This window comes from Dermacentor albipictus, chromosome 3 (assembly GCF_038994185.2).
Source record: "Dermacentor albipictus isolate Rhodes 1998 colony chromosome 3, USDA_Dalb.pri_finalv2, whole genome shotgun sequence".
Taxonomy (NCBI): domain Eukaryota; kingdom Metazoa; phylum Arthropoda; class Arachnida; order Ixodida; family Ixodidae; genus Dermacentor; species Dermacentor albipictus.
Genome location: NC_091823.1, coordinates 141,513,803 through 141,531,387, shown reverse-complemented (window position 1 = coordinate 141,531,387; position 17,585 = coordinate 141,513,803). Strand labels below are relative to the sequence as shown.

Genomic DNA, 17,585 nt, shown 5'->3' with positions numbered 1-17,585 from the left:
AAAGGGACATGAGTTTTTGTGTGGAGACCTTCGAGCAGCACTGAGCTTAGTGCCATATGTTGACGGCGCCGCGCTCCTGACTAGACGTTGATTTGAGGGATCAGCAGCCGTTTGTGCGCAGGCGCGAGTACGAGCGTGCTCAAGAGAGAAAATCTGGGGCTTTTTCTCCTTTAATAAATGACTCTGCCTAGGCAATCACTACAGAGGAGGTTTCTTGGTGCGTGTTGTATTCGTTCGTCCTCAGACATGCCGGCATTTCGGAGTGCGGTTGAGTTTGTTTACACTCAGCCGCTGGCTTCCCGCGCGATGAGGCAGTGGGCGCGGACGCCCCATTTGGTGGTCGCTGTGTCTGAAGGGGCAATGTTCTGAATGGCGTTGTATAAGTCACGGGTCACTTTTATTGTCACGATGATAGATTTTATTTCTTACAAGCACTGCTCCAGGAGCGCACATGTACCCGGTAAACGGAGGTCTCAGGAGAGCATCTGAGGTTATAATAAAGCAGGCGGCGCAGGATCTCCAGGGCACCCAACGGGTAGCGGGGGGATCAAAGCTAGAAGCAGGGCAGCCTGTGGGTTGGGGTCGCGGAGGCCCAAACGTGCCAGGGGTGTTCGCATAAAAAATTGGCTGTCCGCGATAGCCGATCTACACCCGTGGCACGCGCAGGCCTCGGCGAGCTCCAACCCACGGACCAGTTCGGGTTCTAGCTTTGGTGTCCCCGTTGTCGCTTTGGTGCTCTGGAGGCGCCGCCAATAATGCAAAATAATCACACATTGTTACTATTAGTAAAAAACACGATTGAATAAATATAATTACGTCCAGCCGCCAACTTGTGACGATAAGTTCAGCACTACGGCGCCCCGCGACTTTTTTCAGTATATGCGGCCCGGGCTTTCTACGGTCGCTGCTGCTAGGTGAAAATTCGCAACTGGGATGCTACGGGTCCCAGTTCTAATGGTTTATTAGCCAATTCCCAGCAGGTAGTGGGACCATTAGCTAGTGGGACCAGTAGCTAGTGGGACCAGTAGCTAGTGGAACCAGTAGATAGTGGGACCAGTAGATAGTGGGACCAGTAGATAGTGGGACCAGTAGATAGTGGGACCAGCAGCTACTGTAACCAGTAGGTACGTATGCCGAGCTGTTAGTGCCAAGCTGGCCGCAGCAGCCAACTGGCCACAGGCCTAAATATATCAAGAGATGCATAATCGACAATGTCGGACAGCTTGCCAGGTTTTATTGCAATTTGAGCCGGTGCTTTGATTTTAGGACATCCTGGATCTTTTCCGACAGCAGGCGGCCCAGGTTCAGGAGTGTTGCTTCCACCTCTATGTTCTTTTCTGCACCCCAGTGCTTCAGTGTGGCTGCAGTGAAAAGAGGAAATGTAGAAACAGAAACAGATTAAAAAGCTCCAGTGACAGCTGCCACAGCACAACTCAGAAGAAGCTTGAATGGAAGCTGGAATTAAGCTAGTGTATGCGAATTAAACCACTGGCACTGTTTGTGGCAGTCGTCAATACATTGCAACTTGGCAACAGTTCAACGTTTTATAAATATTTTTTTCAATTCACCTGCAACAACAGCAACCTTCTCAGGTGTTAGAGGCTCTTTAGCCACTTCGCCCAGGGATTTTTTCCGTGGCGCCACCATCCCTGTGACGCTCTTCTTTTCCAAAACGTCCTTCCCCCACACAGCTTCAGCCGTGTCCTTCACGACAAGTGTTGGCTTCAGATTACGCATTATCTTGAATGCAGCTTCCGACCGCACAACAACTCCCTTGGCAAGGTGGAACTGCAAGAAAAAGCAATATAATACATACAAAGTCATAATGAGGCAGCAGACCATGAGGAAAGTGAAAGAAAATATAAAATAATAGAAGGCATCGGCTTTCTGCTTAAGGTCAAAGGTGTACCTAGCCGGAATTGTGGTAATGGCTTATAGACTAATTTGCTTATACTCACAGTGCCATCGTCCAAGTATGAGAAGTTAGCAACTGTTGTTGCGTTGCTGATTTGGCCTGTAAAATAAAGGTCACTTGATTACGTTTTGTTTTTGTTGCATTCTGCAAATTAGTGCAATGAAGTAATGTCAGTCCTATTAATACAATTTTGGCCTGTGCCAACATTGTAATTGGCCAATAAAAAGAACAATTGCTTTCTAGATAGAAACACCAGGTGAACACCTACTGGCATTTCCATTTAAGAAGTAATATTCAGCTTTTATTGCTCAATTTATTCGCTTGAAAATGCTAGAGTTATGCAATATGTTGTGTCTTCATTTGATCAGCACAGAAAAATGTGTCCCTGATTTTGCTTTTAGCACTGTCAACACTTTTACAAATAAGGAAATAGCAACATAATAGGTGGCTGCTCATTGCATGAGAATATGCATTCACGACGTGTTCCCAGCGACACGGATAAGTGATAACTAAAATGTGGCAACGCGTTTAAGGTTCATGTACTGTAGACATCCAAAACTGCAAAAGGCAAACGAGAAAACATGGAAGTGCATGGATGGGTACTGACAATGTCTGACCCTTAGCAAGAACCTTTAATTAATGATAATACAATGGCAACCAGTGCTTCACCTGACTGTATCACATGTATCATTTATTTACCAAGGTGTTATGCTCAATGCATGTGCACTATATCTTAAAACTTCTCAGCTTTAGCAATGTTGATAGCCAACGAGGAAGCCCCACTCTAAGTAACATGGTGGTACATGATGAAAGTGAACAGAGTCTAACATGTTGCTTTAGCTGGGCACAAATGTGAGAATGCAGAGGAAGCGCAGCTGTTCCTGCATTGGTATTCAAGAGGGTGCACGCTGATTGAGGTCGTCATTTAAATTAAAATGTACAACAATTGCCTTCCATTTAATTTTTACTGTATTTAACTGAGAATACTGAACCATATTCGGCATGCTTCATAGGCCAGAACAAGGATAAGCATCCATGGTGGTGGAGGCAACATTGGCTGCTGCGAAGCACTGGGAGCCGTGGATCCAGGGGAACCTAAACAGAGAGCCAAACGTGGTTTAGAAAAGCACATGAAATAATTGGTTCTTATTCACCCTGCCTTTGGATGTGCCAGCCAGAGAAGGAAAAGAAAGTCACCACAAGTCAACTCGTCACCCAGTGAAGTTTCTGCAGTAAAACCAAATGTAATACAACGTAAATTTTCAGATATGTTATATCAGTGCTCTCACCAGCAATATTTCTTAACTTTGGCTGCAGCTCTGCTCCATGATCCCACAAGTTAAGAATGCATACACAGCTAGGTGAAACGATTGCCAAGTGATTATACAGTTTACAGCTAGTACCAACAAATATATAGGATATAAAACAAAAGGTCAAATCTCTGTCACTGCTTTCTACTTCCTTAGGGATTTTGGCAGCAGCTTCGAGTCTGCTCACTGTCACAGATGGCGCCGGGGCTAAAAGGCATAAATTTTTGTAGGATCAGCACTTCTCTTAAGGAGCAACTGCCCTGCATAGCGGTATGTGCTAAACACCAGTAAACACCGGGTCCCGCCAAAATACTGAATAAACAGTTAATTTATCAAAATCTAAATTGTTCTTCGGCCTAAAATTTTTTATGTCCGAAGCAGGAATTACGTGAAGCTTTCCGTCGAAATCGCGTGTGTATCTTACGACGGCAAACATCCTTAACGTAAGCTAGCTAGTGCGACCGATGCAAAGGCAGGGACCATTCAAGGCGTAGTTGAACTCACGTGGGTCTCACCGAAAACTTGCCCAGATCGGATCGGATTGCATTGAACTTAAGTGCTCGGTAAAGTAAAAGAAGTTGTAGTAATAAATATAAAAATCTACATATATAAAAGTGACAAAACAAATGTTAGAGTAACAAAAATACTTACGTGTCAATAAAAGTAACCAAATTTAATATTAGTGCCGTTGTTTTAACAAAGATATTTCTTTTCGCAACTACCATCCAGTGCGATGCAGTCCGATCCAATCATCCAGCTCCCGCTGTTGTGTTTGCCGTGTTGGCCAGTTGGCCATTGCTAGCTCAGATTTTCGCGGCTATGGGTCCTCGGAAGCAGTATATAGGGCCCATGAACAATGCTCACGACCTTCCGACATCCACGAGAACGTATCTTCAAAGACGTACAATGTCACAGTGCGATTCCTATGAACCCATGTCGCAAGACAACGAAGGAAACGGTGATGCGGTGTCGGCGCCAGGTATGCCGTGCACCGACAGCGACTCGGACATTGAGCAAATGATGCAGGACAATAGCTTTGAGCCTGAGAACGACTCCAGACATCCTGAGGCGCAAGTGCCCATCGAAAGTGATAGTGAAGTACCACCGGCACAGACTGAGGACGTTGAAACATCTGCTAACGACTTGCTGGTACTGGCACTGAACTTTTCACTGGAGTTCGGCTTGTTGTGGAAGGAAGTTGAAGCCTTGCAGAAGCTCATCGCGCACATACTTGATAGGCACGACATTCCGGCGTCAAAGTACCTGTTCAAAAAACAAGTAGGAGCCAATATCCGTGATGCACGGTTCCGTTTTTATTGTGCACCTTGCATGAATTTACTGGCCGAAACATCAGGCGATCTGCAAGAACGCAATAGTCTGCAGGTCAGCTGCTCCGTCTGTAAAAGAAAGTATAGCGGGCGGAATTTGGTGCTAGACGGTCACTTTTTTATCACCTTGCCTATTGTGCAGCAACATTCTTCGCTGCTCTCCGAGAAACCCATCGCAAATGCGCTGGTTAAAAGGCTGCTGTCCATTGACCAAGTACAGGCCGGCAGAGACATGAACGAAGTGTCTGACATTACGGATGGTTCCCTGTACAGAGAGCTGAGACAAAAATTGAAAAGGCATGACCTGACACTCACTTTCAATGCTGACGGCAGCCCAGTTTTTAAATCGTCGAAGTTTTCTATTTGGCCGATACAGCTGACTGTCAATGAGCTGCCACCGAAGATGAGGCACAAAAATGTCGTCGTGAGTGCCTTATGGTACGGTCAGTCACACTCCAACATGACTCTGCTTCTCAACAGCTTTCTCCAGCAAATGAGGGACCTTGCCACTGGTGGTGTGACGTGGATGGCTGGCACTGATATAGTTCATTCTGAGGTGAGTAGAATTATTTATGTAACTGTTTTCACTCATAGCAATTTGCACAATTGCTGCTTTGTTAACCTACAAGTAGCTAATGTCAGACCTGCATGTCATCGGAACTACTGTTTGAAACAGATACCTAAGTTTGTATGCCTACTAAGGAAGGATATATGACAAATTTAAGTGGCATAAATGATTTCCCTGCTTTACAGGCCTGAAGCTTCTAGAGTAAGAGCTTGACCAATTGTGTTTTAAAAACAGAATGTCTGTTTTAAGACAAAAACAACAGTCAACATGATAACATATGTGCTTGCTGCAGGTGTACTGCCTCAGCTGTTGCGCTGACGCTCCGGCTCGAGCATCACTTCAGAACTTCACCCAGTACAATGGGTATTACGGTTGCGGGTGGTGCCTGCACCGTGAAAAGACCGTGCATGGTGAGCACAGCTGGTGACAAATCTTGCCATTTTATGATTACCTATTCATATTTAGTTGTAGCTCTCACTTGCTTATAGCCCGTTTCAGGCTTCTTATAATGAACAAAGGATATATGCAGATGGATAGTTTAAATGTATTATTCTATTACTTCTCACAATTGAATTTTACTCTGAATATACCTCTACAATACATAATCACGCGTGAACGTTAGAAAATAAATCCTGTGTTAGTTGGAATCCACATTAATCACATTTAATGTTGTTGCACAGTAACTGCATTGGCCATTCACTGCACTGGTTTGGTAACTATGGTATTGTGCTGCCGAGTATGAGGTGGCAGATTCAATTCTCAGTTGTGGTAGCAGCGTTCCGGTGAGGGCAGAAAGCAAAAATGCTCATTTACAGTGGTTTGGGTGCATGTTAAAAAAAAAGAAGCTCAGCTTATCAGAACTAATCTGAGCAGTCCACTGCAGAGTCTCTCATAAACCGGTATGCGATTTCACTTGTTAAATCCCATAATTTTATTTAACTGTACAGGCAAGACCTTTCATGTTCCATTTGCACTCTTCTTGTTTTGTCAAACAGGAACTGTCAAGTATCCTATGGATGTGAACGTCAAGGATGAAAGAAATGCAGAAAATACTAAGAAACACATGGAGAAGGCATCTTTTTTGCACCAAGTACACAAAGGTGTAAAAGGCCCATCTCCTCTCATCAACCTGCCATACTTTGATGTAATTTGGGGCTTCACCCCAGATTACATGCATTGTGTCCTGTTGGGGGTATCACGACATTTTACAGAGCTTTGGCTGTCTGCTGTGAATGAGCCATATTACATTGGCTCACCACAAGTTCTTTCAATCATTGATGAGCGCCTATGTGCAACAAAGCCCCATCTTTGTGTGTCGCGTCTCCCTCGGTCTCTTTCAATACGAAAGTATTGGAAAGCATCTGAATGGCAGCAGTGGTTGTTGTACTTTTCATTACCATGCCTTGAGGGGCTTTTGCCAGCACAGTTTTTTAAGCATTTTTCACTTCTTGTACAAGGCATTGCACTGCTGTTGCAAGACACAGTGAGCAAAGACAACATTACTACTAGTACAAACTGCCTTGTACGGTTTGTTGTTGACGTGCAGTTTTTATATGGTGAAAAGCACATGACCAACAATGTGCACCAGCTACTGCACATCCCAAAGAGTGTTGTCCTACAAGGTCCCCTTTGGGCACACTCTTGCTTCAGTTTTGAGTCCCACATTGGTCACCTTAAAGAGTTAGTGATGTCAGCCAAAGGTGTGCCTATTCAAATTGTTGAACGCATTATGATGGCCAGTAACTATAAGAGATTGAGTGCACAAGCCAGTCCACATACTTTGCAATTTTTGGCAAAGCCTAGCCACTACAGTAACGATGTTGTTCTCCTTGGGAGCAAGCCACGAGGTGTGTCATAGCCGTTGCTCAGCTTTGTTCGCAAACAACTTTGCAACATTATCTGTGGCCCTGTTGTCATTGTAGCCGGGAACATGTTCCACAGTGAGCAGTACTCAAGTCCAAACAAAACAGACAGCACTGCTTTTGTGACAGGCCAAGGAAAGTGCCATTCAAAGATGTGAGTGGCTGTGCCAAAATATTTATTGTGTCATGTAGGTTCTCTTCTGAGTGTGCCTATAGTACAAATCATGTAATGGAATCTCGGAGAGCAGAGCAGGAAATTTTATTTGAATTATCAGCAGATGTTAGCCCATGCACTTACATGGAATGTGGCGGGAAAATATTTTTTGTAAGGCTAGCACAGAAAACACTGCTGGCGAGCTGAGCAGAGTGCATGTATCAATTTAAATGTAGACGCCTTCCTAGAAAATTTTCCTTTTTTAATTTTAATACTATAGGGAGCTTTTCTGGAGCTAGCTCACAATTAGCACAAAACTTTTGGTTAGAAATTCAAGGAGGGTTTTTACAGTTGCTAAGTAAAATATGCTGGGAGAGTATGGTGGCCATGAAAAGAATGTAGTTTATATTAATAAAAGAATATCCGTTGCACAGTTTTGTTTAAAAGTCATGACCTCAACAGATTGGAAAATTCATGTAAAATATTCTTCATGACATTCTGGCATTACCGCTGCTGCTGTGTTGGGTGCCATTGGTAGCATTGTGCTTTGCATTGCACTGAAGTAGGTTGCACAAAAATTGGTACCTGCTCCCTTTCAACAATCAAATGTAAAAGCTCATTTATAGCATTTGCTACACGTGTGAAATGTTGTAGAGACAACTTCCATTCTAATAACATTGTGCACAGGGTGTTTATTGCTGTCCCATAGCTAAGTAGAAAAACACATTGTACATTTACAACTTTATGGTCGGTAGATGTCACTCTTGTTCAATTTTAGCTGTATTGTGTATAGTATCTAAATTAGGAATTATGGCAACTATGAGATTGTATTCCTTACAGCTGCATATCTAAATTTATAATGTTGGTCAGTTTGAACCTGGGAAGCTTATTACATGCAGTACAAAGTATTGCCAGTAAATGGTGAAGTTTGTTTGCTTTCAATGGTAAATGTTTACAGAAAGTGGTCTTGAAATCTTACTTTGCCGTTCGAGAAAAAGCTGCATGAAATGTCTTTGTAATGAATTTTTGATATTGTAACTGGTGCGGTTCATCAGTTTTCCTTGTTTTTTCCTATATCTGTTTCAGAGAGTATTTTGAATTATATTTGCATATTTCTATGTAACCAGTTTCTGGCTAACCTGCTTTGCTTGAATATGTAGCCTTAATATAGTATGTGTGTGTATAGATGAGCACATATGTGTGTGTTGGTGACTTTCCTGGTCACTCTTTCAATGGCCTCAAAAGTGACTTTAGAATTTAGCTTTCATTCTTTAACCACGTCTGGGCAATTTGCAAGTCCTATCTTATTTATAAGGTACACACCCGCCTTAGGTATCAATGAAAGTGCCTGCAAGCTTATGTGCTTGCCTTCTGATTGGAACACTGTTGTTCTAAGTTGAAAGGAAATTCCTCTTAACTATGGCATTTCCCATCTATGCTTTGTGCTGACATGCGTGTTTTATTCGAATGTTTTTATGCTGTTTTGAACCGCTATTATGTTGCATGCCCTTAGCATTGAAGGTTTGTAGTAAAAATGGCTTCTCCTTATCTTAAAGAGACATTGAAACAATTTTGCACGAACGTACCGAGTCGTTAGAGTAGGTCCTTGTGATCATTAATTGACGCACCTAAGTGCTCCGCATAAAATGTGCAATTTATTATAAAGCTTTAAAAATGTACATCGCTGCCGATCACAGTACATCGCTCGGCTGAATTTTAAGCCGCCCCTACCCATTTGACTTTATTTTCCCTAATGCCGTTAGTAGGGCGAGTTATCCGATTGGCTGCCCAAGGCACGTCATCAATAATTTTTCCAACTTTATGGTGAACGAATGTTGTTTGTAATAGTTGGAATGTTAGTTAATTTGTTTCTATAAAAAAAGTAACGGAAAGAGAATGCACAAGAACAGTTTCTCACTACACTTACGCACTTCCGGCACATAGCAAGCGTCGTCTGCTTGTGTTACAATGTGCTCCATTTTGACGAGAGCTTTGCGGCCAGAGTCAGTCTCAGCCTTTTCGCGAGCACCATGATTCGACTTTGTTGCGTTGTGCGCTGCAAACATAGCGGCTGGCAATATGTCAAGCTGCAACATCGCGTCCCTCTGCAAGGCAGCAAACGAGCGGAGTGGCTGCAGTGCATCGTACTGTCGCTATCCGCTCAGCGCCAGGATTTGCGCGTTTGCAGCCGTGACTTCACACCGGAATATTACTATCACAACAGCGTTTCACTAGTCCAGTATTCAGGTAAACGCAAGAGCAAGGGGACAAGGCCTGGCCGTTTGACTGTGCCATTTCACGGGATGAGCAGAAGCACAAACATGAATGGTCTGCATGCTGCAGCCACCTGGTGGCACAGAGCTCAACCAAACACATTAACAGCATGAAGTATATTCTTCTTTGCTGCAGGCGTAAATTTTTTGCAGGAGCGTAATTGTTAACACATTGTTTTTGTAAATGTTTAAAATGTTTCACACTTGGTTATAGCAACATTAGCTCTTTGTTTGGCTGGTTAAGCTATGCGCCAACGGGTGGCTGGACTGGACCGTGGAGACCAATCAGGCAGCTGACATACATCTACGCTAAAGTTCCTTCATCAGGTTGAGTTTCTGCCTCTACCGTTCCGTCGAGACGCCCAGCTCGCCTGTGGTTACCGGAATGCAAGACATGTTCGGTGCTGCGGCAGAATGTTCGCAACGTATGCTGCTTCGATAGCTCTCGCTTGGGGTCGACTGCCGAGCAGCTGGCAAAGAGGTTGGAGAGGCTTTGTGCTTTCGCTCCTAGAGAACCGGAAGTAGACGACACGATGTGCCATCATAATGCAGAGCCAGTAAAGGCGAAGCTTAGCCCCGATCACTCTGCGAACGAGTTCGGGAGAAAATGCATGGCTGTGGAGGAGGGTAACTTGTAATCGTCCATAGCTCTCTTAATCACACAAATTCTGGTGCAAATTATTTAACTTTAGCTGTATCCTACACGTCTACAAAATTTTTCAAAACCGTTTCAATGGCCGTTTGAATGAGATCAACTCCTGTAGGGTGGGGAGAAACAATGCTGCCATAGTTGTGGCTCATCACAACCACCCATGTGTTCTTTCTTCTGTGGTTGCAATTCAGAAACCCTTTTTATTCTCATCCTCTGCTTCTTGGAGAGTGAGGACAGCTAGGCCTTGGTCATGACTCATCGCAATAGCCACATATTCTGCCCATGTGTTATTTACTGTAAAAAGATATTTTTTGCTTTTATTTTTTTACTGCTAGCACTGTTCTGAGCCACATGCCCTTCCACATGTGCTTTCCCTATCTGATGCCTAATAACATAACATGTTATGTACTCCCATTCACTCTGATAGTCAGCCCACCGGCCAATATGCTAGTAAAATAATACTTCTAGGTTGTCAAATGTGGGACATTTTACGACTATATATATATATATATATATATATATATATATATATATATATATATATATATATATATATATATATATATATATATATATATATATATATATATATATATATATATATATATTCTTGACATTGCATGTTATTCTGTCCTTATGTTCAGCTGCTATGATGCTGTGTGTATGAGGTAGCCATGTTCTGCTCAAGTCTCAATGATGTGAAATAAATGCTGTTCAATTCGAAAGAACTTTTCTCTGGATTGTGGGCATTTTTAATAAGAATGGAATCGTGTCATACTTTGATGGGCCTAGCTTGAAGCAGATGCCAACCAGCATGCTTCTTGTTGGTTGTACTAGGACTGCAAGTGTAACCAGTGTGTTTGGCTAGATAATTGGAACTACATGATTTGCATTCCGGCCAAACCCATAAGGCAACACATACCCTAGGTCGTGATGAAGAAATTGCGGCCACTGACCAAGTCAAGGTGAAAAAACACAGATGTTTCGGGACCCGTACGGGTTTCTTGATCACACTAAAACCGGGCAAGAGTCTTGCAAGTCTTGCCCGCTTTTAGTGTGATCAAGGAACCCGTACGGGTCCCGAAACGTCTCTGTGTTTTTTCACCTTGACTTGGCCAGTGGCCGCAATTCCTTCATTATCATGTTACCTGACCAGACGAACTTTCGTCGAACTCTTGACTACATACCCTAGGTCTTTGTGTAAATCTAGTACACAATTTCAAGAAACTGTTCCAAATATGGCACATGATGATTGCCAGCTTTACCTTAGCAGACTGAAACCAACCACAGTTCATGCTAGATCTCTAATGCACAGTGCTAAGAAAGGGCATCAGTCTAAGCCAACTGTGCAATCCCATTTGAATACAGTAGCTTCCAACTGGCACTGCAGTTAAAGCTAGTGCAGTTCCATTTGAAGACCAGTAGATACTAGTGGAACCAATTCAAATCCAGCACATTTCCAACTGAAGACCTATTGCCAGCAACTGGGACCAGTTGAAACCAGCAACAGACCACTTGCCACATCAGACCAGTTCATCCCACTTGAAAACCAGCACAGTTACAGTTGAAGACCAATAGCCTTCTACTGGGACCAGTTGAAACCAGAAACAGACCACTAGCTTTTCAACTGGGACCACATCAGACCAGTTCACACCACTTGAAAACCATTAGTACCACTTGAAAACCAGCACAGTTCCTGTTGAAGACCAATAGCCTTCTACTGGGACCAGTTGAAACCAGCAACAGACCACTAGCTTTTCAACTGGGACCACATCAGACCACTTCACACCGTTTGAAAACCATTAGTATCACTTGAAAACCAGTAGCAATATTTTCACCTGGGCTCCCACAGAAATATCTGCGATGTTATTTACCAGGTACACCGTAAGGCGCGAGAAAGCTATGATCCGCCACGACTGACTTAGCACGAGCGCCGCAGGTGCGAGACAGTCTGTCCGACACAGCGGCCGGCAAATCGGACGTGCCTCACGCTGCCTCACCTATTTTGCAGCGCCGGCAGCCAGCCTCCGAGCGTAAACAAACTCCACCCCACTACGGATTGCCGGCACACCTAGGGACAAACGCCTAAAACACGTGCTAAAGCCCCCAGAGTTTCTCTCTCGCGCCCGCTCTACTCGCGCCCGCTCTACTCGCGCCTGCGCATAAACGGCTGGCGATCCCTCAAATGGCCGTCTCGTGCGCTCCTCCTCCTTCTCTGTTTTCTGCATTGGATTGGTGTGGCTCGCTACGTGCTTGCGCTCGCATTTACGAGAACATATTCGCGTGCGCCTGCTTCTGGCACTGGGCTTGAACGGGTCGCTCGCTGCTAGCGTTAAAAGGCGTAGGTTACGCAGACGTGTTTTTTGCCATGCGCTTACCGTGTAAGCACAGATAAATGTGCGCCTGCTTTTTGCACTGAGCTTTTACCAGATCGCTAGCTGCTCGCTATTGTAGGCGAAGTGCGCGTCGGCAACCGCAAGTGTTTTGCCATGCCATGCCATGGGGTCCACAAGGTTGTTAGAAGCCATCGCTCGGCGCTACCCAGTGTGAAGGTACATCACAAAGTAAAGGAAAATTAAAGCGTAGTTTGCTGTCCCTTTGCTTTTATGTTTCACGGCATTGCTGCATGCTTACATGCACGGGAAGCGTGCGGCAAAAAGCACGTCTGCGCTACGCGACACCTTTCAGCGCGAGCAGTGAGTGACTTGATAAAAGCCCAGTGCAGAGGCGCACACCAATCTGTGCTCGGAAATGCGAGCGCAAGCACGTAGCGAGCCGCGCTAATCCAATGAACAAGACAGAGAAGGAAGCAGCGCGGCGCCGCGAATTTGTGAAGCCCAGCGGCAGCAACAGCACTGCTTTAGGTTCGGTAAGTCATTTTATTGTATGATTGAAGGGTTCCTACTTTGCTGCAAATCATGTTGCACGATTTGAACGGCATGAACGTCAGTTACGGTTTCTGATTGCAAGCTTTCTCATGTTAGCACCATTTTCTTTCTTTTGCCTCTGCAACTTGAATGTGGTTCGTCTACAGTTCGTCTACACCGGCCTTGGGTAGACGAACTGCTCGGCTCGTTCGGAAGGCCAGCCCAGGCAGCTCAGGCAGATCGCATGGCTGCCGCCTTCGCCCAGACACCGGCCCTTCTCTTCTTCTTCGTCCGTCGTCGCCGCATAGCAATCACGCGCATTCGGCCGCGACATTCAAACAGTCCAAACTCCTATCACATTTCCCCCCAAGTTCAAGAAGTCGAGGAGGGTAGCACTACGGAGTATCACAAGTGACACAGTTCAAATTATTACTCTCATGACACATTAGTCCAAGTTCGTACTATTCTACTTAGATAGTCTGCACCAACGTTACCACATTCACGAATATACTCCACATGAAAGTCATAGTCCATAAGGAGTAAACTCCAACGTAGTACGCGCCTGTACACGTGCTTCGCCGAATTGAGGTATGGCACTTGTTGGTGGTCGGACTGCACGATGAACAGTTTACCGTAAAGGTACACATGAAATTTATGTACAGCCCACACTACGGCGAGGCACTCCCTCTCAATTGTGGAGTAGACAGCTTCACGCGGCAGAAGCTTGCGGCTACCGTAAGACACGGGATGCAAACGCCCGTCGGGTTCGTGCAAAAGAACTGCTCCGAGACTTCTCGACTTCAGCTTTGAGTCGCTGATCCATAGTCAGTTGGTTGGAAATGGCGATGTCCTTTGATGTCTGCGTTCCGACGAGTGATGGGTAAAGCGGTGTTGTCTCTCCAAGCTCTAGACCTGTCTCGTCATCTGTGCTCAGTGGGGCGCGTCCGACTAAATGGCGCGGCACCTTTCGTTGACAGACGTCGCACGATTTAACAAACCGTTTCGTCTCCGACTGGACCCTTGGCCAGTAAAATTCAGCAACAATTCGATCCACCGTTCTCGTCACACCCCGGTGACCGGCGAGGATCCCTTCATGAGCCAACTTCATCACCATCTCCCTGAGGTCTTTTGGCACCACTAGCTGATCTAGTATTTTCCCACCTGACACTGTGTGCTTTCTGTATAAAATTTCATCCTTTAAGTAATATTCGCTTGCGCGGCCATCCGCGACCATCATCTTCCCCACCTTTTCGAAGCAACTCCTCAGAGACCCATCGTTCCTCTGTAAGGCTTTTAATTTGCCTTGCTCTATTCCAGTGACTACAGGTTGCGGGACAGGCAGTGTAGGCAGGGACCGTATCTTCGTTTCCTTTGTCACAGCAACGAGCTCGGTACCAGATTCGTTGTCTTCTGTATGTCTCGAGGAGGCGGCTGCGTTTTTAGCTGTGGACAACGTTTGGCCCTCTACGTCTGGTAGCTCTGCTTGAGCGGTAGATGACATCCGCTTGGCAGGGTAACTTGTCTTGTCGCTGTTATGTTTCAGCGGAGACCATGAATTGGCCGGGTCATCAGGTGCACGGGCACCTTCAATGTTTCCCAAAACCACATCATACAGGGGATCTCGCATACATTTAACTCGCGCGACGCCGGTAAAGAACGGACTGTCTAAGTATACTATGGCTTCCGGTAAGTAGTGGATTGTGCGGTCCAGCAGGAACACTGGACTTTTTGTTCCTGTCATTTTGTCCTCAGGTATCAAAGAGAGTCGCACGACCACGGTATTGCAGCCAGTGTTTCGTAAGACAGACACCGGTTGTGATTCGAGAGAGCCTCTTCTCACTGGCAGATTTCCACTGTCACATCTGGGACCTTGTCGCATTAACGTCATGTTGACTATTGGGACCGTTTCGCCACCTTGAAGCACTACGTATCCGCCACTCTCTTCTTTCGGCTTTTGGGCTTGCGATGGAGCCAGAATACACGAAGCTTGCCCTTGATTTTTCCTTCTTGAGGTTTCACCTCCTTGTCCCTTTCTACCGGACCATCCGCGACCTGTAGAGTTCTCTTTAGTCCGGGACCAGCACTCCGAAGCTCGATGTCCCGCTTTATCACACAGGAAGCACCGATTAGTTGCACGTGGCATCGCTGTTGGAGGTTCAGTCTTGCGAGCAGAGTCTAACACGACCTCCTTGGACAGCTTTTCTTTACCTAGATTGGTCAAGTTTTGTGCCTCTATAAAACAATCGGCATTCTTTGACAACGTAGCGAGCGTCTTAGTTTCTTTCTTTCAGGAACACTCGCAGTGACGCAGAACACCTTCTCAAAAACTGTTCAGAAATCATGGTGTCCCTGAGGGAGTCGAAGGTCCTCTCAATATGGGACATTTCAAGCCAGTGGTCAAAGTAGCCCGATATTCTACCTGCATATTGTAGGCCAGTTTCATTGTCTTCAGGCCTTGCGTTTCGAAACTTTTCTCGGTATCCCTCAGCAGTGCACTGAAAGCGCCGAAGGAGAGTAGCCTTCAGCTGGTCGTAGTCTAGGGCTGCATTAGAATCAAGCCGTCCTATGACCGTCAACGCTTCTCCTGTCAGGCAGAGGCTGAGGGAGAGCGCCCATTTTGCGCGGGGCCATTCCTGACTTGTTGCCACTCGCTCAAAACGTTGCAAGTAAGCGTCTAAATCATCCCGGGCTTCGTTAAAGGGTGGGATCAACTTATGAGGACTGAATAGCTCAGGAGCCGCCCTGGTAACCGACTGTTCCGTAGTGCTGTCACTCTGTGCGCTTTGTACGCCAGCAGTCTTTTCCTGGAGCTCGATCTTGAGCTTTAGCACTCGTTCTTCCGCTTCTAATCGTAGACGCTCTTGTTCTGCCTGCGCTTTCGCGTCTTCCCGATGTTGGGCGCGCTGGTCGCGTTCCCTCACGATTTCTGTATCAACCCAACGCTTTAACTCCGCTCCTGTCATTCCTAGCTCTTTCCCTATGACGTACAACCTCTCGATCTCCATCGCCCCTCCTGTGCGTTTGAAGATCCTGGCAGGCTCGCCAAAATTTGTGATAGGAGGATGTGGGCCCAGGCCTCAAGCACACAGGGATGGCACAATGAACACAGAGAGGCTTTAATGACACGGGGACGGGACTAGAATAACATACACGATAACACACACACAGTTCCTTTCATAAATGTCTCTCGCTTAACTATAGTCACGCTCAGCGTCAATGTAGGAAGGCGTCCGATAGCGCGTCGGTATCACACACTCACGGCACGAAGAGGCACAAAGATGAACCTGGAGCGGCGAGTAGCGCAGGTGCTGGAGGCCGGGGCGGATGCCCGGCACACGACGAGCCACTCGCGCGACAGCTGGGTCGGGACGGCTGCCCGCCGCAGGGTAGACCGTTCGGAAGGCTTAGCTGCACCGGAACATGCCGGCGTCGGATACTCGCCCAGCAGTGGAGAAGGCCGGTTGAAGCCCAAGGACAGCCCGGCCTGTTCTGCCAGCACACCCAGGAACACCGGCCTTGGGTAGACGAACTGCTCGGCTCGTTCGGAAGGCCAGCCCAGGCAGCTCAGGCAGATCGCATGGCTGCCGCCTTCGCCCAGACACCGGCCCTTCTCTTCTTCTTCGTCCGTCGCCACCGCACAGCAATCACGCACATTCGGCCGCGACATTCAAACAGTCCAAACTCCTATCACAATAACATATTTAAAATTAATTTTTATGTCAATTAATTTAACCGTCAGTTGGCCTTCATTCTGTTTTTATTGAATGGTATCTGCATTGCACTATCCCATGTGACTGTCAATACAGCTGTGTCGCTTGCATTGTTGTCACAGAGTAGTGTGCAGTCAATAGGAAGTCTGCATCTTTTTTCATTTTTGTTGTTTCCGACCATATGGATCTTTCTTTCTTTTTTTTGAGCACCTGTCTTCACTCGGAGGTCGCATTTGAAGTTTTGTGTAAGCTGTCATTGTTCATATGACATTCTACCTTTCTCGTTTCGAGGGCAAAATCTTATATGAATTCATAGCTGTCATGAAATGTGAGCTTGATGTAGAGCTCATGTGGCTGTAGAGAGAAATCAATTACAGTAAATTTATGTCAAGAAACAAGGCTAAAACAAGGGCCATTTTGTTTGTTGAATAGTGAGCTGTCACATTTCAGCTGGCTCCTTTACATTAGCCAATGCAGCTTAAGGCTTTAATAGCCAATGCGTTAGTATTTTGCTATTCTAAATTAAGTAGTCGTTTGTACTACCTGCATCAGCTGATAAGGGTTTTCTGAATTTCAGAGGTGGCTAGGAATGGCCCAATTAGAGCTACTTTGCGGTGACACTGTCAAAACAGTGGCAGACTGGCTAACACTGCTGCTTCATCATTGTCTGGGCCCTCAAAGGTAAATGTGATGCATTTTATAACCTTAATTACATAGCATTCTTACTGTGTTTTCTGGAATAGATGAAATTGAGCTGTGCTTCCATTTATTGGTGGGAAATAATTTAGTTATAAATATAAGTCTCAACTCCAGCTTGCCGTATTGCAATGTTTAAGGGCTGTCGGCTTCAGGAAAGGGAGCTTTATATTATGGTATTTGTCAGTAAGGAAAACGGCTATTTCCTTTTGACGTTAACAACATCCATTGTGAATTTGACATCAAAACA

General features: G+C 45.6%; 1 protein-coding gene and 1 pseudogene across 1 annotated transcript; one reads left to right on the top strand and one right to left on the bottom strand.

Annotated features, from left to right (window-relative positions):
• Positions 1 to 1,233: 1,233 nt before the first annotated feature.
• On the bottom strand, positions 1,234 to 16,587 carry LOC139057762 (BEN domain-containing protein 5-like). The gene is made up of 5 exons (XM_070536514.1): positions 16,214 to 16,587; positions 2,908 to 3,010; positions 1,959 to 2,014; positions 1,569 to 1,788; positions 1,234 to 1,361 (listed from the first exon to the last, which is right to left on the bottom strand). Exons 2-5 carry the CDS (start codon positions 2,924 to 2,926, stop codon positions 1,234 to 1,236), a joined length of 423 nt encoding a protein of 140 aa, XP_070392615.1. The 5' UTR covers positions 2,927 to 3,010; positions 16,214 to 16,587.
• On the top strand, positions 4,159 to 7,141 carry LOC135905358 (uncharacterized; annotated as a pseudogene).
• Positions 16,588 to 17,585: the final 998 nt, after the last annotated feature.

Bases quoted from the DNA above. Each gene is read 5' to 3' on its own strand.
- LOC139057762 (XM_070536514.1), bottom strand. The intron at 1,789-1,958 runs GTGAGTATAAGC...TTTTTCTTGCAG, and splicing joins CATACTTGGACGATGGCACT to TTCCACCTTGCCAAGGGAGT. The intron at 1,362-1,568 runs GTGAATTGAAAA...TTTTCACTGCAG, and splicing joins GAAGGTTGCTGTTGTTGCAG to CCACACTGAAGCACTGGGGT.